This window comes from Nannobrachium achirus (assembly GCF_963921795.1).
Source record: "Nannobrachium achirus genome assembly, chromosome: 4".
In the NCBI taxonomy this organism is placed as follows: Eukaryota; Metazoa; Chordata; class Actinopteri; order Myctophiformes; family Myctophidae; genus Nannobrachium; species Nannobrachium achirus.
Window position 1 is genome coordinate 50025213 of NC_137813.1, and position 20997 is coordinate 50046209.

Below are 20997 nucleotides of genomic sequence, written 5' to 3' on the forward strand. Positions count from 1 at the left end.
GAAATATAATAAATATAATTCAAAATTACAAGGTCAAAATGTGCCACGGCTTCAAGATATTCAGTTTTGAGTCCAAAGTTCTTTGTCTCTTCAGTTCCGTGACTATTTGCTTAAATACCACCTCTCCAGAGATGGCCTCTTGCTTAATTGTCATAGCACAGCGAGTGTTCCACAGTTTGTTAACGATGGTGCATACCACAGACCAAAAGAAGTCCTGGTCCACAGGACCGCACATACAGGAAAACACAAAAAAAAACACACACAAAAAAAAAAAGAAAACATTAAGCCCCACACACTCTCAAAGTTCCCCCTGGGGGCGACATCCAGCACAAAGACACTGTGTTGAAGACATGCACATCGAGCTGAACCATTCTGTACCCTCCAAAGGAGTACACCTTGTGCCCCACTGCCACAGCAGCGTGAGAGGACCTCTTTGGTCCTCCTTTCAGATGCACTGCCCAGCACACCAGCTCACACATCAGAAACACAGGCGTGGATCCAAGTGAATTTGTTGAGTCTTGCTTTGAAAAAGATCTTTACAGATTATTTGAATTTGACGAGTCTTGCTCTGAAAAATGATCTTTACAGATTCTTTCCCAACATGTATGCGTGAAAACGTTAGCTAATTTTGTGTGTTGGGATTGTAACTCTTATTTTTGCGACAAAAACTAAAAAATATCCATGAATTCAAGTCTCCATGCCTGGGCCCTGGGGTGAGTAATCAATAGAAAATAACATATAGCCTAATTTTCGTTATTTATTTTTCATTTTAATTAACGCACAGATTAATAACACTGTTTTGGCTCAGTGATTAGAGTGAGGACTGCGTAGATGCAAAGAAAGAAACGCATTTAATTGATAACCTGGCTAGTTTAGTATGTGCAGCAGTAGGCCTAGGCTACTAGTACTATGTGACAATCTGACATTATGAAATGAAAACATCCTGCTTGCTTTTCATGATTTCTATCAGTAGATGGCGGTATTGGCACATTATACCACAGCACAACGCTCGTGTCACTGGTTTTATTTTTTCTGCCACTGCTCAGTGATCAAATCCGATCTAAAGCCCGCCTACTATATCCGGTAATTTCCACGTACACACCAGAGTTCTAGGGCTCTGGTACACACTAGACAAGTTTCCATATCCGCTCTAAACAGGATGCGCAAGCTGCACCAGCACGGCGATTGGCCAGCCGTTCCTATGTGTTTACCAAAGCTACCGATTCATTGGTCTTCTCACCTGTCGATCTAAATTATAGCCAGGTACGTACGCAGCAGGGCGCGAGACAACGAGGCAACGTTGACAAGTTCAAGTTGATAAATTGTGTTGATTTTTCACGCAGCAGTGACGTTGTGGTTAATAATAACATTAGCAGCACAACTGACAAGCTCTTCTCTTCCTGATAATATCCGTAAGTGTACTTTACTGCCTTGCTGTTTACTTGTTGACTGCTGTCACCATATTCCTTGTAATAAATGTCTCCAGGCAATCAGGATCCAGGAAGTAACCATTTGTTTACGTGGCGACTTGCAAATGATAATTTCTACTATTTGGTAACGAATAACCCCGTGCTGCTGTGTGGCAGTGTGCTGTGTGTGCACATGATGCAACTCGTGTCATGAGACTACAGTATCCTATAATAGTATATATTATGGCCTATTTGAAATAATGTACGACGGTGTCGCTTGCCGAATCATGCGACGGCGTTTTGAGCTTGTAGGTCGGCGAGACACCGCCGTACGACGAAGCCAAGGCATCATCATCACCAGTGCTTCACTGCTTTTTAGTGCTAATGATGACCATTCATTGAGATATCCATTCAGACTCTTGTTGGTTCAAGTGCAGTGACTGTCCCTCATCCTGTTTACTTCCATCAGCAGTGGACTGTGGACAGGTGAAAGTAACTGAGTACATTTACTCTGTTCATATAGGACCACATGGAAACTAAGACCTGAGAACCTTTTTGTTTTATTCTTTTAGCCCAAATGTATGACTGTCTCTGTCTGTACCCGTGCTCTTTGAATTTCTGTTTAACAAGTATTCAATCAATCAAGAAGTACAGTACTTAAATTTGAGTTATTTTTTTTTTACTTTACTGGAGTATTTCCAATGTTACTTATACTTTTACTTCTACTCCACTACATCTCAGAGGCAAATATTGTAGTCTACTTATATTAGCCTACTTTTTACTCCATTATTTGAAAACTTTAGTTACTCGTAATCGTTAATTCGTCACATTTTTATTGTATTATTTTTATTTTTATATTATTTTGCAGAAATCTGAGTATTTCTACATTGCTGACTTGCTATATTGTATTGGCACATTTACCCAAGTACAAAATATGACTACGTCTTGCACCACTCATCTTGTGTACTTGCTCCACAGGGAGGATGAGTGTGGGGTTCATAGGAGCGGGTCAGCTGGCCCATGCCCTGGTCAGAGGGTTCACTGCTGCAGGTTGGTTTGAGCCATAAATACTTCATCACATCATTTACATCTCTGATGCAGGTGTGTGTTTTTTCAATAGTTGCATCCCAAAAATTGATTTCTCCAACTTGTTCCCCTCTTCATTGCTCCGAAGGCGTGATTGCCACCCACAGAATTACTGCCAGCTCCCCCGATACAGACCTGCCCACAGTGTTAGGGCTGAGGGTGGGTACTTTTTAGAGCAGTAGAGGTGGACAAGCACTTTACTTATCCCAATTGCTATTGAATTATTGATTCACCATAATATTTCATAAATAATGTTTAAGGAGGTGTGTGTGTGTGTGTGTGTGTGTGTGTGTGTGTGTGTGTGTGTGTGTGTGTGTGTGTGTGTGTGTGTGTGTGTGTGTGTGTGTGTGTGTGTGTGTGCAAAATTGTATTGGCGCATGTTTGGCTCAGTTTTTGTCCACTGAAGATAAATTAACATAACAACAATTAACATTAAATTACTTCATACAGAAACTGGGTGTCAGCCTCACCACAAGCAACAAGGAGACGGTTTCCAAAAGTGACATTCTCTTCTTGGCCGTGAAGCCCCACATCATTCCTTTTGTCCTGGATGAGATCGGACCAGACATTGAAGATCGTCACCTCATTGTGTCCTGTGCTGCGGGAGTCACCATCAGCTCCATAGAAAAGGTTAGTCCAGTGTTTCTCCCACAGTTTCATGTCAAGGACACCCACATTGATCTGGAGGCTGCAGCCTCTTCTGTTTTCTTTTTCTTTCTTTTTTTTCGTTTTCTTTTTTTGACTGATTCTGAATAGCTGAAGTGTAAAATTGGGTTAAAATAATAACTGGATGGTGGGTGGTGTGAGATTATAAAATCCTACATTTATATTGATAACCACACAAACTCACAACACAATGCATTGTGACACACTTTGAGAGCGTGCACCATAGAGATTCAATGTAGAGGGAGAACTGGATGGGGCCGGGGAAATATACTGTGTGTGTAGACCCCTGGGGGGACTGCAGGAGAAAACATTGCGACACTTAACAAGCTTGTAGAATTTCACAATTTGACATACAGCAACGTATATCGGGTTCAGGTGGTTAACTTGAGTGAACTATTGTATAACACCCCAAAAAGTATATAGGGTTCAAGTGGTTAACTTAAGTGAGCTATTGTATAACACCTAACGTCTAATTTTAGCTGTGCCTTATGCAGAGTGATCACAAGCTGTAACATGAAATAACAGTCTGACGTTCCTCTCTATATCCCCTCTGACATGGAAGGCAGGAACACTCTGTGCTTTTAAGATGGCTGTCTGCTTTTGATTAACCTCGCCTACCAGGCTTTCTGGGGGAAAGCCTGGTGTTTGTTCAGGCCGTTTGGTTTCCGCCTAGAGCGCGGAAACCACTAGAAGAAGCTTTGATTTGGTCCCCCCCGTTTGTTTCCCCAATCCCTATTAAAATGCTCGAGTAGCCTAGTGTATCTTGCCAGTTGCTAAAAGTTGGACTAAAAAATGCATATACCAAACTAATTTTTCAAAAGCAAAACTACTCCGCATCAAGGAGTGTATTAGGTAGGCCCTAAAAGTGTGTCCTTGAGCGCAGGGGAATATTTTGGGTTAAAACTGAATCCGGTTTGATCTTTCCGGCAAATTGTAGTCCTTTGAGTACTACAACATGACGTTTTGTGGTTTCCGCTCCAGACCGGTTACAAACCCGAAAAGTGAAGTGATCCCAGACTAGCTTTTGATTGATTGACTGAATACTTTATTAACAGTTTGCAAAAAGGTACAGGGGTACAATTATACAAATGGTGCTAAACGAATCATACAAAAAGCCCTGAGCCCCTTTTATTGCCATATTGTTGTTCTCTCATAGTTCCCAAATAGTTGTGCCAAACTATGATTGTTTGCACATAAAATATAATGTGATCTCAGCAGCGGTATTTAGCATCCATATTCTGAGAAGGTTCAATGCAATGCCTAGGGAGAGGAGTGAAAAAGTGGAAAGCGGGAGCAGCAAAGTTGAGACATTTCATTTGTGTCGCTGCCACTGTGCAGCGACAAAGTGTCAGGCATCAATTTGTATCTTCATGTCACTGGCTTCCATTGAAAAAGACTTGCAGCCTTGTAGCACTTCATCGCTGCTAATGTGAACTCCAGCCATCTTCGACTGCAATTCCAAGGCTGCTACTGATGCTGTGCATTCATTGTCACCCCCTCCGTGCAGAAGTTGGAACAGTACCGCTCAGCTCCAAAGGTGATGCGTTGCATGACCAACACCCCGGTGGTGGTGCGAGAAGGAGCCACGGTGTACGCCACAGGCACCCATGCTGAGGTGGAGGATGGCAAACTGCTGGAGCAACTGATGGCCAGTGTGGGCTACTGCACCGAGGTGGAGGAGGACCTGATCGATGCTGTTACTGGCTTGAGTGGCAGTGGTCCAGCCTACGTGAGTCAATGCACCCATTAAAACCTGAAGTGATGCGCTGTGAGCTTGTATATCTGCTCAAATCTAAAATGACACGGATGCTTTCCCGGTTTTAATGGGTTCAAGTATTATGAAAAATAATATGCACTCACATACCTGGCCTTTTCAATGATTTGAGGTGTTGCACAGCTGTTCTGCTAAATAAAATGCATAATGCAGGTCTTATTACTACTGCAGTGATGTTAATAGGTTTTTAATGTAATGAGTCCCGGGACCCAAGACGGGTCTTTCGGATGAGTCCCAGGGATATTTTATGGGTCCCACAAAAATTCAACGCATCATGTCATTTTTGACAAAGTGCAGCATTTAACTTGAATTGGTTATTATATGGTTATGTTCATGTTACGTAGAAATGTGTCTGAAAGAAATTAACCACAATTCCAAATCTTACAATTTTAATACTTCCAAATAGTCATGTGATGGTTTGATTTTCTTTTATACCTAACCGGTAATATCGGATGTTGACCACTTGGGGGCGTAGATAGAAGCTTTTACCGAGTCTTCATAATCAACAGCCAGTCAGCCACCTGTTATTTTATATACATCGATAATATATGGATCTTCTAAGTGAGATCATGATGTCTCCTGTTTGTACTGTTACTGCTTCTATGGAATGGGGGAAATGCCGTGCTTGTGTTTGCTCTACTGTACAGAGAACCAGTGGACTGGGTCAAAAGGGATTGCTTGTAGATCGGCTACTTTTGTTTTGAACGGTTGATCATAGAGGGACGTGCCGCCCCTCTATGGATGCGGGAGTGCAAGGCACAGGCGGCCGCGGTGGTCCGCGGCCCCGGCGGACCACCAAATGGACGGCGCCGCCACGAAAACACTATATCAATCAAACAGTTAGGCAGCCTAGGCTACATACATACTGTCTCCGATAGCATACATGCTAGGCTAGCTTGCTTCCTCCGTGTTGTAGTTGAGCCAATAAAGGTTATTTGACCACGTTCACCACAACGTTAATCGTCACTATTGTTGTAAAGACGCAATGAAGACCTGTGTGGCTTCTAACACGTTGTCCAATGTCCACCACATCTATAAACAATAGCGCGTGTATCCAGTTGTTATTGAATGAAGAGGACAGAGGGAGAGGAGGCGGGTCGCTGTGTGAGCAGTGAGCATGTCATGTTTCTGCGCCATACACGTTCTGTGGGGGAACACTTTTTGGTGTATCACCTAACACGCTGTGCCACTATGGTCAGAGAGCGGCCCGGTGCTACGCTAAAACTCAGGCACCCATTGAATTCTGTGACCATCCACGGATACACAATGGCGTTCAAAATAGAGATGCAATTTATGGCTCTTTGAAGTGAGCCAGAGCCATGGCTCTGGCTCACTTAAAAGAGCCGTTCAAAAGACTGGCTCATTTGGCTCTTTTGGCTCAATGCATATTTAAAATATTTTCGTTGAAACATGAATCCACAAGGTGGCATGGTCTGGCACCACATTCCTCTGCTGACAGTTGAGATCACAATTTTGTATTTACCCTTTTTATAAAACATGTGTGTGTAAATTAAGCTACCTTGACTAATGTTATTCATGCAACACCTTAAAAAAACCAAGCAGGCAACAATGAACTCGCTCCTCCCTAGCGGTGTATAGCCAGGATTTACCAACTGGCTAGGCCTGGCACAATGTGAGCTTGTACATCGGCTATTTTAAAATAGCAAACATTTAAATATTTACAGGGACATAATACAGTCATTTGTCATGGAAGTGGACTTCCCAAGCAATATGGAGACGTTTTAATTATAGAAATCGCTTAATAATTGTCTAAGCCATGATAAAATCAAACTGTAGTGTCTTAATTTGCTTCCTAGATAGCTGCACATTGCCGCGCCGCACCGCGCAACGCGGCGCCGGCGTCGCCGCACCGCGTCGCGAGCCAATTCAGCCAAATGAACGGCTCCCTACTCCGCGAACCGGATCCCATCGTTCACTTCAAAGAGCCGTTCAAAAGATTCGATTCGTTCGCGAATGTTGCATCTCTAGTTCAAAACACACTGTCGTTAGTTCTATCGTCTGTTTTAAGACTTTCTACGCGGATTTCATTTGTGTTAACATAGCGTTAAGTAGCATGCCTTCACCCATGAACAATGGTGGCGTCTGGACTTTTTAAAATAATTTTTTTTTCGCAACGTGGTAAATTATTTTAACGTGGACTCCAATGGAGGCGATGCGTCCGTGGGACCCAAGGACACTGACGTGAATGCGTCTTTAGGCAACGTGAATGCGTCAGAGACGCGTGACGCGCACGTAATGACATCACTGCTACTGGTAATGCCTTAACCTGTTTTATATCCTATTTACCTTTTATTACCAGTAAGACTCCCTAATCGGGAGATAAGCGACCGTTGGTCGCTTATCTCCACAAATAGGCCAAAAGTTTGTTTTACCAATTATTACACTCTATGTGAACATTTACATCAACAAATCCCAAGTACTATGCAGAACGACCCATTTCAAGTTTTTAATGTACAACAATATTTAGAAAATAGGTCTACAAGCTCACAATGCTACGCATTGTCCTCGTCCCTTATATTCCCATAGGTTATATGGAGATCTCAGTGTTTGTCAGTCCTTGTTCATTTATGCCCATATATGGACATCTCTATATCTACTGTAACAGTCCTTGTCCCTTTATGCCCTGAGATCTCTTAACTGTAAGTCCTTGTCCCTTTTATGCCCATATATGGATATTCCTGATGTCATCAGTATATGAACATATATGGGCTTTCTGATATGCCCATATATGGAGATCTCTTAACTGTAAGCCCTTGTCCCTTTTATGCCCATATATGGATATCCCTGATGTCATCCGTATATGCCCATATATGGGCTTTCTAATATGCCCATATATGGAGATCTCTGTATCTCCATATATGGGTATAAAAGGATACTTCAGGTCTGACATCAGGTTTGTTTATATTGGGTTGCTAGGTTTGACATCACAAACTCCATGGGCCATCTGACCTAGAAATCTATATTTGGGCATAGATGACTCATCGTGACCTCATCATGATTTCAATCGCTATAAAAGGACTCTCAGTGACATACACTCTCCACAGATAAAGCAGTCAACCAGCCTACCAGTCAACCCATTCTTTGATTACTTTGTACAACTAGATTAACTTTTCAATGGCATCCCCACTGGAATTGACCGAAATGTACGACAGACAATGCCGGTCTTATACCAGGAAAGAAGCATTTCTTCGACTCAGACCTTATCGCCAGGGTTGGCTTATAGCAGCTGTCGGTAGATAATGCCGGTCTTATATAAGGGTCATTTGTGTACGGTGTGATTTGCCATGGTTACTCATTGAAGTTGAATCTCCATATATGGAGATAACCTACGCATCACACTAAGTCTGACCTCACCAGCCCATATTTGGGCATGAGCAACTTATGTCTCCATATCAGACCTGCCAACCTGTACGCATTTTGCGTAGTAAGCACGCATTTTTAGTCTCTGTACGCAGGTACGCAAACTCCTCTAACGGCTACGCATTATCGGGGGATGGTAACACAACACATTCTGCGTTGTATTCGGTTGTGTTGTGGCTTAAAGTGAGGCAAAACATTTTTCTCCCTGCCATGTAGTTCCTCCCAGGCACCACATGAATGGTGTGTGAATGGGGCGCATGGCGCTGGGGAGCACTAGAACGGAAGCGATGCTCGTTTTGTCGTTAGAAGAAGAATTTAACCGATTGGAGGACGGAGTCTGTTTGTTTTGGTCATAGAGTTATAAGAAGGTTTTGGTTTAGTTCAGCATGCACGCATCTCACAGCGACGCCGACGAGTTATCGATCGGATACATAACGGCGATATTAATCAGATTAATGTAAAAGAAGATGATACGGAGAAGGGCCGTGGTGTCGTGCGAGTCGATGCACAGCGACTGTTCCCCCCCTCAGTGCTGCCAACGATCTAACAGGTAATAATAAAGTTTTAAAACCCTCCTCTGAGGTGAATTCACATGTCATAGCAGCCACGATGGTGAGAATTGGTGAAATCTTGTACTATGCCTAACCTAAACCTATCTTGCGACGCTGGTGAAACAAAACGAGCGGCTGCGCTCAGCCTGGAGCTGTTGTGTATGAAGTCCGTGTTATACTTCGTCATACGACGGTGTTGCAGCGAGCAACCAGTCGGAAAAGTCAAAACGTGTGACCCAGTTCTTTCTTAGTACAATGAACTGAAGCATACATTGGCCACGATTGGATAAAATACTGGGCTGCCTGTTCCACTTTAACTCGAGTATGAATGAATGAATTAGGCCGATGTGTATTGTCAAAAACATTAACAGTGAACAAATTATTTATCACCTGTGAATCTATGAAGACATTAATGGTCTATCAACAATGAGTAGCCTGCAGCCTATATGAATGAATATACAGACTAGGCTGTATGTGATCTATACACAATGTAGGCCTATATATTAATTAATGGATGGAATAGAAACCTACATGAGTTGTATACTTTCAACTTCTTGAAAATCATGCACAGAAATGTGGATTTATTTAGGCTGCTCAATTAACAAAGACACATGTTTATGTAAATAGCCTACTTGACAATGAAAAGCTATTTTGCAATTTGAATAACATGATTACATTGATGTATGTTCATTCATAAAGTCACTGGTGATAGACTGTTTTGCTAGTCTATTGTTAACTAACTCTGAGCAAGGGCAGTTAGTATATTTTATTAAAGATTTGTCAACAGAATTGCCAATGCAACATTATTGTATTGCCTGGTAATACTAGCCTACTTTTTCTCAGGACCAAATGGCATTGTTATTTAAAAGGTTGTTCTAACATCTTGCCTCCTCCTATTAGTGTAAGTCAAGACATGCAATGTGCTACATTTCTGGTGTGAAATTTTGTTAACATAACTGTCAAGGTCCTACCCAAAAAGGTGCATGGAACCCCCCAAAATATACGCTGTTTTGTGAGGGAAAACAACAAAAATTGCACCGCGGGCGCTGCGGGGGCGCTGCGGGCGCCGCGCGGGCACTTCGTGCCCGCGCATGAGTACTCAAAAAAATTTGCCAGGGTTGGCAGGTCTGCCATATATGGAGATATGATGACATCACACAGTCCTCAGCCGATGATGTGGCGTGATGTCATACAATACACAAACGAGCCCAGATATGAGCAGGGCAAAGGTGTGACGTGTGACGTGTGACCGACCGACCGACGGACGGCCGGTGGAGGTTTTGATACTAAACTGCGACCTTACGGTCGCAATTACTTGTTGTTGCATAGTCTGGAGTTTGCTGCACCAACATTTCACTTCTCATAAACGTGTGTGTGTGAGTGAGACGTGTGTGTGTCGTGAGATAGTGGTCTATATTGTCTAGGGCTGTCACGATATGACATTTTACATGATGATTAATTGTCATTCAAATAATTGGCGATTAACGATTTAATTGTGTTTTTGTCGTTGACAATTACATTTCTGTTTGGCTTTTATGCTTTAAAGTTGCACATGGCAGATATGACACATAACCTAAATATACAGATATACATATACAAGAAATTACTGACATATTTGACAACTTTATACTTTAAAAAGAACATTGATAGTGGAAATAGCCGATCTACAAGCTCACAACGCGTCGCGAGCTTGTAGATCTGCTATTTCCACTATTTCTGTAAATGTATGAAAACGTATGAACATTTTTCAACATTCACGATTATGACGATTATGACAAAATATTTGCGATTATGTCAAATAGTTGCGATTAGACGATTATGTAATAATTGTGACAGCCCTAATATTGTCATTCTAGTGTTTTTCTGGAGGGTTTTACATTCCTTGTTTGTGTTTGTATTTTTTATGGTCATGTACTGTAGGCTTTCATGGCAGTAGAGGCTCTCGCAGACGGTGGTGTGAAAATGGGCCTGCCCAGGAGATTGGCTGTGAGGCTTGGAGCCCAGGCACTGCTGGTGAGAGCGTTGTCATTAAGTATGTCATTATACAGCGCATTATCCGTGGCCCAGGTGCAAGACGAGCAGAAACATCACAAAAGAAAATAGAGTCTGCACACTACTAGTGATGCTGAAAAAGCTCTGTTGTATTTTTATTGCGCCGTCAACATTTCGATCAATTAGATCTTCATCAGGACATATACAGCTTTCTCTCAAAAAAAACTTGAATATTGTGTAAAAAATCAAACCTCGGTTCGAAGTGGAGCGGTGAATTTGAGCAGCTGTACCCTATGTGAGTGAGTGAGTGAGTGTAAACTGTGCCTGTGAGTGAGTGGTGAGTGTGCCTGGCCTGCACAAAACAGCGCCCCTCCTTTAACTAGTGTTTTGTGTGTGGCCACTCAAGGTATTGCCAGACTACGGACACGGCCAGCCAGCCACCCAGCCACCCAGCCACCCACAGACATACCTGTTCATTGGGAGCGCTTTCACCGCTCCAAAAAAAACTTTGAAAGCAGCAGATGCTATAGCATCCCAAATCATCACTGACTGCAAAAATGTCACACTGGACTTCAAGCAACTCTGACTTCAGATAATGTACCCTGAGGAACACTGTTACAGTCGAAACGTTGGTTGTCTAAATACATTATTTGCATCGTGGCTTAAGAGCTGTGACCTCTCTTTTTTAGACCTTGTAAACCAAAATGGCACAGGGTGGATACGGAAAATAACTTAAATATACAAAAAATTAATGACAGTGACCGGTAGCAATAATCACAAATAAATAATGTATATTGGCCAAAACGGGCCATTTATTTGATAATTGTATATTTTCCAAAATGTTCTACAATAGCGGAAATAGTCGATCCACTAGCTCACAATACATTCACAACAATGTTTTATCTTTCAACATAAATGTAGGAGTTATGTAGCAATTGTGACAGGCCTAGTTCTGACATGACTCCTTGTCTTTGGTCTGTAAGGGAGCAGCTCGGATGCTGCTGGACTCGGATCAGCACCCTGGTCAGCTGAAGGACAATGTGTGTTCACCAGGGGGTGCCACCATCCACGCCTTGCATGTCATGGAGAGCGGTGGCTTCCGCAGCCTTCTGATCAACGCTGTAGAGGCCTCCTGCATTAGGACTAGGTAGGCTCACAAGTTTTATCTGCCCAAAATATCTGCACAAATGATGTCTTATTTTTATTTTGTCTAAAAGGAGTTCAATTATTATATTATGCCACTTAATACACATTTCTATTCACATACCTTATTCAGGCAGCAAGTGGAGCTATACTCAAAGAAATGTATACTGGAATTCTTTTCACTTTCACTGGTAACTGGCAGTTGACTGTTGTGATGAATTGACGAAACCACTGTAAATGACTGAATGCTTTGTGTCCTTCTCCTCGACCTTTGAAAAGGGAACTTCAGTTCTTGGCTGATCAAGAGAAGATCTCAGCGGCTGCCATAAAGAAGACCACTCTGGACCAGGTGCTGCAGCAGCCAGGAGTGACCGTGGCAGATGTGGGGGTCCGCTCCAGTGGGATCAGCCTGTTCAACAGTAACAAGCCAACAAGGACCAAGAAGAACTGAGCATGTCTTCTATCAGTCACTAGGGTTGGGATCCAGAACTGGATCCATTATTGAGGAACCTGAATCGGTTCCATCACGTTTGGAACCGTTTTCCCGGAAATGGTTTTATCACACTATTAGACGCAGATTATGTGGACTTCACGTCTGCTCTTCAATTACAATACTGTTGTTTCTCCAACGTTTCAATTTCAGAAGGATCACCATAAATCTGAGAGTGTACAAATGGAACCAAATGGTTCGATTTGATTCCATTTGTACACTCTTGAGTTACAGACCTGTAAGGGCCCATTTGGAACCCCATAGCAATCGGACATTGAAGACAGAATCATTAACCCATTTATGTCTGACCTAAGTTTTCTGAAAACCATCAAATATTATTCCAAAAATTACAAAAACTAATATGTTGCTACATACTCTACATGTACTACAAAAATGTGTTCCCGGCCTGAAAAGGAACCGGAATCCTTAAAATGCTAAAGGATCTCAACCCTATCAGTCACTGATGGAGGCCAGCAACCTCACAACTCCTGACTTGTCACGCATCAGTGAAAATGCATTTTATTTCCAGGGATTAACTACTAAATGCAGATCACAGTAGTGCTGCTCACTTCAGGATGTCGATACCTGGTAGCAGGAAAACCTTTTTATACAGCTAAGTGTCCTGCCCTCTGTCAGGTTAACATAGAGCTACACTGTCTCTCTTCTTGTAGGTAGGCTACTTATCAACAAATGTTCTCATACTGTACATCACTTTATTTCTGAATTCATAGGTTTTATAAAACAATGTCTCTGTTCCTACGTTCACGGTGAAAGGCAACTGTGATGTTTGCATCAAGGTGAATACCTTGGCACTGTTTCTCGGTGGCGTTCTGTTCACTCCCACTTTCTCTGCAACCTCTGAGAATGTTTTATAATACAAACAATTGAATATTTAAGTCTGTAAACAAACTGTGCTGTACAATAGCATATTTTATAAAGCTCCATAACTGTGAAGATGTGCTGAGTGATTACTTTTTTAAACTGTAGGCCTACTACACAAGATGACAGTACAAAGTGAGTGCAGAGTAGTAGAGCCACTACATGCTGTGTGTGCTCTGTGGATGTTTATTTATTAGATTAGTGGGGACTGGGTAATATTAAGTCTGTAAACAAACTGTACTATGGCTCCAGAACTGTGAAGATGTGCTGACTGCTGAGTGATGACTTTGTGAAAGACAAGTGTGCCTATACACAATACATTGCACTGCACACAGCACAGCCCAGCCCCACATGCAATGTGTGCTATCTGAGGCATACAACTACAATACATGCTATTATTATAACCTACTTTAGATTGCCACATTTATTTTAGACATGTTTTATTTACTTCCGAGGGGGGGTCCATCGTGAATGAAGGCACGTGACCAAACATCATGACGTCTGGTCTGGTGGTGGCAGAAGGGAAAGGAATCAACAAGGAGAGGACGAGCGTGCTTGTTTGTTTCTACTCGTTAGATAGAAATGACAGCTTTTGGGTGCTGTTGACGTCTGTTCGCCTGCCAAGCTGGCTGCCGCTGTGACTGACACAAGGGCTCGCCGATAAGAACTAAACACACAGCTCAAGTTGCGGGAGGTGAGTGAGCCGCGCTCCAAAAGGCACCGAACGTGGTGTTTTCTTGTTGCTTGCCTTGTTTGTGCTGAGTGTGCACGCGTTCGCCGCTGACGGAGCGAGGCGAGACGTCGCTCTGCTGGTGGCGAGCTACTGTTTTTACTGTCTCTGCTTGTGTGTCGCACGAGGGTTGTCGCTTGTCTAAAAAAATATAACAGTTAATACAAGCTAATTAACAGCCATAGCCCATAGCCTATCTGTTCTCTTTAGACTAGAGACACCTTCGTAGGCTACTTCGTGGCGACGAGTCGCGACATCATTTCTCTTTTAATGTATGGCGAGACATACATTACAAGATATATTTTTTTTAATGTAGCCTATACAGCAACTATGTGCGTAATTACTATGTCAGTCATTCAGTTGTGTCTATATGCATGACATACTGTTTCACAATTAGACCGTTACCCCCTCCCTCCCAGTTATCTGACTGTCACTGTACAGATATAGTAAATAATAGCAGAGCTACAAGCTCACAGCGCGTCGCGACGCACAGCTGTTGCGAGCTTGTAGGTCTGCTGCTTTTTCGCCACGCTGGAAACGTACACTAGCAGCGAGAAGCTGAGCACGGGGATTTCCTTGCTTGTTTTGTGGGCGGGGGTGTTTGTGTTTTGTGTCACTTTTTTTCGCGACCAAGGCAGCTTTTTGTGTCATTGTGTGGTGATTGTTGGAAGACGGGGTGTGGAATGTCCACGGTGGGAATGTCCAGGCTGACTCCAGTCCAGACTATTATACGCGTGCATTGACATAAGTTCTTGGTTCTTCTCGCGTCCGTTGTCTTGGTCCTCTCGCCGTCTGTTGTCAACTAAATGCACTTGTTCTGTTCTTCAAACCTGCTGCTTCATCACCCCGCCGTGCGTGCGTAGTGTGCGTGTATAGTAGAGAGAGAGAGAGCAAGGAAAGCAGCAGAGAGAGAGAGAGAGAGTGCCCTGCAAGCAGCGCTGTAGCGACAGATCAGGTTGGTTTCATCATTCTGATTACATTTTAATCAAGGATAAAAACAAAATATATGCATGATCCATTTTATGCAGCATTTATTACTGTATGAAATTGTTTTTGTGACCGTTTTTTTTTAAGAAATGCATGCAATGGTTTTATTTATTGAAGGCAAGGACGTGGTGTAGAAATGACGGTTTCGGCTGCAGTGTCTGCTGTGGAATTTGGTTCACCTGAAGTGAGAATTCATTTAGCCACTGCTGTAACAATGCCAAAGCCAACGCGATACCCCTATAGCAGCCGGCGGTACATCACGTTACTGCTTGGTCATTTTCATTTATTATTATAAACTGCGTTTTAGCATCACACCAAACATAAGTGTGGAGGGGATTTTATTTATTTATTTGTATTTATTTATTTTAACAATGCTGAATCATCACAATCTATTTAGACGTTTATTTAGAATCCACCCGAAGCATGGATGGATATATGGCACCACCACACCGACACTGACTGGACAAAAGGTCTGTTCGGTGAATAAAGATCGATGTGTTATCACAGAGCCGCTGCCTGTCACCGAGAAGATAGATTGTAATCGTGTTGATTTATAGTCATCAAGAAGCCACGGAGCATCAAGTGATGGCCATCGCATCATCACGCATTCATAGCGTGATCTACATCTCCAGGCAGCAGAGGGAGAACGTCTTCTTGTGCGTTTTTATTGCGGCGTTGTCACGTTGTATATCAACAGATAGTCCCCCTAATGTACTCGCAGCATAAATGCTTAGTTGTCAGACAGCAAATGATGTCAACTCTATTAAGAGGGGGAAAATGCACGCTAAGCAGTGTGTGCACTTATATAGTGATAATGGAGTCCTACCATGAATGCCGTTAAATTAGGTCACATATTATTTTTAAAGCATGAGATGAATGAGAAGTTCAAAGGCACAAAGGATATGAAAAATGACACTTCATGAAAAGAGGTGTATTTGAGCAGGGTCTAATGGAATCTGGTATTTATTTATTTCAGCCTAGGTATAAATAATTGGCTCAATACTGTAACACCGTTGCTTGTAATATTATACAGCACATCACTGCACTCATCTTCATATATCTTGGTTGGTTGAGCCAGACATTGCCTTGCACTGAATAGCCAGGCTCAAATTGGTAGCCTATTAGGCTGGGAGCTTGTGCCAGGCAGGCAGGCAGGCAGGCAATGAATTATCCATGTAGAATCTGTGGAATTCAAAAGTCACCTTGGGAAACTGTTGAGTGAAAAGCCCACGGTAAACAGACCCAAGTTACCAATTCTTGCTCGGATATTCAACTCATTGCATCATCTCTGTTCAAGCAACGGGGGCAACCGAAGTGTGTTTTAGACAGACGGACCAGACCAGTCCAGCTCTACATTACAGAGTGTACAGATGTAACCAAATGGACCCGTACGGGTCCATTTGGTTACATCTGTACACTCTGTAATGTACTCGGCAGTGTCTGGATGAAAGTAATGCACTCAAGAGTTAAATTAACTGAAGGTTTTTTTTTTGCCTGTGCAGGATGCCCAGCGTTGCAATAAAGCAGTAATGCCTGTTTGTGGCCCTCCCCTGCAGGTAACGAGAACAGATGAGGGCCCCGTGTAGGAGAGCACAGTGGGGGGCGGTGGCAGGCATGCGGCGTGGGGGCACGGAGACAGAGGGAGTGGAGATCAGCTCTGAGATTTATGGGCACGCGGCGCTGAGGTAGCCCGAGATAAAATAAGGCTAGATGCCGTAGAGGTGATTCAGTATCGGTGCTCAGAATGGGCAGGCAGGCGGGCGGGCGGCGGAGGCAGGGGTGGAAAAACGGAAAGCGTGTGAGGTTGATGAAACACCAGGCAACACACACACACACAGACGGCAGAGCGTGGTATACCATACACCGTGGCCACCAATACCTCTGTATGGCCAAATATGCATCTGGTCTGCCTTGGGAGTAGTTATGCCTATTGAGCACAATTAATAGGTCCCATGAAAGGAAAACAAGTGTGGTGTTTGTGCACAAAACTGCTGCTTAAGCTGCACAGGGAAATGGGGAAGGCCTGGAGGAAAGGGAGGAAAAGATCAATATAGGTTCTTTTTTTTCTCCTTTCTTTTTTCCCATTGAGGAGGGGATGTTGGTGATGAAACCCCTTGCAAGGGCAGTGCGGATTATGATTGCGCAACATTGCAATATGCCTGCCTCACTTCTGAAAGTAATACTTTCATCCAGACACTGTGCAAGGACGATGCGTGTTGAATTTCTGATCGGACTTTGAAAAAAGGTGCGGTATAGGCATCTTTGGAGAAATTAGTACAAGCTAGAGATGTACAAATACCATTTTCTTCTTTCCGCTACCGATTCCGATACCCATAACTTGTGTATTGGTCGATACTGAATTCTGATCTGATACTAGTGTGTAATAAATAAAAAAATCTAGGACAGTGGTTCTCAAAATTGGGTCCAGGGACCCTTGAGGGGATTCCAAATTGACCCTCACAGGTCTGTAACTCTGAGAGTGTACACATGGAACCCAATGGACCCGGTCCATTTGCACACATGGGGACCCTTGAAATTAAAAGGTTTGAGAACCACTGACCTAGGAATAAATACACATTTTAAAATATATAAAAGAGTGCAACATCAACGGAAGCATTCAAAATACAAAATAATTGATTACTGTGAATGACATATCATCATGTGATAAATTATGTGGTATGGGAATAGCACAGACTGCTATACTCACCGATACCAGCATTTTAGGCTGTATCGGCAGGTTTTCCGATATGGTTATCGATATCGGAACAACTCTAGAAATTAGCTACCGTTGCTGCATTCATCAATGTTGTCTGGATACAATCAGCTATAATCACACTTATCTTACTAGCTCCAGGGAGATTACTAGATGTATGATGATGTTAAGATAATATAGCAAAATACTAGGATATAGCAAAATAACACTATTTGGTGAAAATAGAGTAAGCTGGAGGTCAGTCTTCAGATGTTTACAATCTTTCCGCTCACTCATGTACACTACACTACAGTATGCTCACTCTGTTTTAGATATTGTCTTTCCTATACGACTGTTCTATTGTTTGTATTTGTATTTCTTTTTTGTTTGGTAGTTTTCATGAACATACTGTTGTTGACAGACAACAACGGAATAGGACATTTTGGAGGATGCTGGCTTTTCAGCAAAGAGCACCTCAACCACTTCAACCTGTGTCCCTTGATTGGCCAAGAGACAGGCTACTGCGGACAGGAGGGCCCAAATACAGAGGCAAGGAATTACACAGTGCCTGTATTTTCTCTCACACCATTTTAATTACTGATAGCTCTAGTCTAATACTTAAGTCCCCTCCTCTTTCCTTCTACATGGAACTTCTTTGCTGAATATAGCAAATTGAATCTACAAGCTCAGCATGCCATGCAACCCATTGTGAGATGGTAGATCTTCCATTTTTTACAGAATGTTTGCCTATTATGACATGCCCTAAATAGCTACGCTAGCAGGGCTCACGTGGTTAAGATGAGCCTGGTGTATTGATTATTCGTGTCACATTTCCCCATAATTCATATTAACTATCAGCCTAAACAGAACAAGGCTACATAGGAAAGCAGTTCACTGATTTAGATGTAACCTACTTGTAACCTACTTATTAAGCTTTGCTTGACGCAAGAGCCACATTAATGTTAGACTGTCACTGATGATAGACGTGTGCAAGCTTAGCGCTTACTACACACGTAAATGCTAAGCCAAAACGAAAGCTAAATTTAAAGAGTTGGATTCAGCAGGGACCTCAGTTGATATGTAGGTTGGCAACTTGGCATTTCATGGAGTCCTTTTTTTTTATAAACCCAAGAGGCAAACATTTGACCAGTGTCAAAAGTGATTTCTCATGCTGAGGATAGGCCTATATCTCAAACTACAGAGTAAAGACTTCAAACTTCAGTAAGATACCGGTAGAACAGAAATGTTTGCCCTATCCAGTAGTGGCTGATATTTCAGAGTTTCCCTTTTTTATTTTTCTTGGTCTGTGACATTTTTAGAGGTCATGGACCGCTGAGTAAGTGTAAATAGGTGAGGAAATGAAAAGAGAGCAGATATGCTCTTGTAAAAAGGACTTCTCTCAGTGGCATGCGACATGGTTATTTGGGTTAAGGTACTGTATGTAAAGTCTATATCTATAGCTATATTCAATTCAACCTTTAATCATTTTCTCAGGAATACATTGAGCAGTGGACCCTCAACAAGCAGACTCTCTATACATATTGCTAGATAAAGGCATCCTCCTCAACCTTGGGGGTGGGGGGAAGTACTGTTCAGTAAAGTAAACGGCTGGATTTGGCATTGATGTCGTAAAGTTGTATGTACGGTATACTTGGTATTACTGGCTATTCATCACAGATATACACTGCAATTTAATAAATCCTGCCCTGATTCATAATAATATTAGTAAGTATAGCTTAGAAATGGTTTGAGAATGATAGATAATGTTTGATGAACATATCCAGAATAACATAAAAAAGAAGAAAGACAATATGGCTTAACCTTTTGTATTTAAATATCTGAAATTGCTCCAGGCTACGCCATGTGCTTCAACACTCTGCATTGTACCTTGTAGGTCAATCAATGAAATAAGCATTTATTTATTCATTTATTTTGAAATATATTCTTTTTATACTTTATTTTGAGATAGGAAACCAAGGGCAGAGAGAGGAGAAAACAAGATTCAAGGCAAGATGGGAGTTGGATTCGAACTTGCGTCCTTGCGTGCGCACGAGGAGCATATGGTCTGTGTGCGCGCTAACCAGGCTGAGCCACCAGGCACACTGCAATAGGCATTTATGCATGCACGTGGTGTAGTGAAGCTCATGGATATTTTGCCAGTGTGTGTGGGTTGCTTGCAACCCTTGGTCCCTCTGCCAGCGCAAGGCTGATATATCCAGAGATATTCTGCTCCGTTTTAATCAAGTCCTGCAGCCAGATGCAGTGGAAATATTCTCCTATTCTCTAGTTTATATCTACACAGTAAAATCATCAGTGACACTGACTAGTGTACACATGTAACCAAACGGACCTAGGGGTCCAGTTGGTTAAAATCTGTACATTTTAAGGATACGTGAACACTGAGGACTATAGCAGAGTGTAACTGTGCTTGGAGATTGCCTTGTGCCATTGTCAGTTCATTAAAGGTAGGGTTAGTGGTGTTTCTTTGTTAAAATAAGTGTTACATTGCTCTATTCCGATAGTAATCATTGCTATAGAGTGATGTTCAGTAACAGGTCCCTCTAGCTCTTTAAACAAAAAATACATTTTCAGTTCTTGATAACAATTTTATCCAATCAGGGAAGCAAACTCATACAGGAGGATACAGGATAAACAAGTGAAATGGGAAGTAATGAGACAAAGAAGTAGGCAGAACAAATTGGAAGAGCATAAAATTTACACTGATAAATGGGTAGTCTCTCCTGATTGGCTGAAATTGGCAACCCATCTGAAAATGAATTTTCAGTTTTTAAAGAGCTGTTCAAATGCTATGTAATGGTCACTATTATAATATAAAGCTTTAACCATTTAATCGTTTGTTTTGTTTTTTAACCAGAAATTACCCTACCTTTAAGTAGTTGCTCCTTGATGGTGATGAATCTCTCTCTCTTTCTTTGAATCCCTTCCCTTAAACCTGGATGTAGGACAAATGCCTGCACATGTACCCAATGAGGCCAGTTTGAAATGGTCGCTCGTATCAGTTTTTTAAATTATTTATTTGGCGCTAATGGAATATTAATAATACAATTTTATGTTTTAAGTTGTGTGCAAATGCATAGGTACGCAGGACACTTTATGCAAGCTGAAAGCTGCAGAAAGACGAGCCTTCTGCACCGTGCACTGTTTGACTAAATTCAGTTATTGATATATTTATTAATGCAGTACAGTGGTGAGCAAA

The 20997-nt window shown here is 42.2% G+C and overlaps 1 protein-coding gene across 5 annotated transcripts; it reads left to right on the forward strand.

Moving 5' to 3' along the window:
* The first annotated feature begins 1279 nt into the window (after positions 1-1279).
* On the forward strand, positions 1280-13326 carry LOC308283279 (pyrroline-5-carboxylate reductase 2-like). Of its 5 annotated transcripts, none has more exons than XM_080723678.1 (8): positions 1280-1412; positions 2388-2459; positions 2584-2654; positions 2946-3125; positions 4669-4890; positions 10788-10880; positions 11843-12006; positions 12282-13326. In XM_080723678.1, the coding sequence occupies exons 2-8, from the start codon at positions 2393-2395 to the stop codon at positions 12451-12453; spliced, it is 969 nt and encodes a 322-aa protein (XP_080579804.1). In that variant the 5' UTR covers positions 1280-1412; positions 2388-2392; the 3' UTR covers positions 12454-13326. The 5 variants fall into 5 exon arrangements, with proteins under 5 accessions (XP_080579804.1, XP_080579807.1, XP_080579805.1 ...); XM_080723681.1 differs by having other exon boundaries at positions 12292-12482; XM_080723679.1 differs by lacking the exon at positions 10788-10880.
* Positions 13327-20997: the final 7671 nt, after the last annotated feature.

Excerpts from the sequence above, each read along its gene's own strand:
- LOC308283279 (XM_080723678.1), top strand. The coding sequence starts at position 2,393 with ATGAGTGTGGGGTTCATAGGAGCGGGTCAGCTGGCCCATGCCCTGGTC. Across the intron at positions 3,126-4,668 it reads CCATCAGCTCCATAGAAAAG|AAGTTGGAACAGTACCGCTC; the intron begins GTTAGTCCAGTG and ends CCCTCCGTGCAG. Across the intron at positions 10,881-11,842 it reads TTGGAGCCCAGGCACTGCTG|GGAGCAGCTCGGATGCTGCT; the intron begins GTGAGAGCGTTG and ends TTGGTCTGTAAG.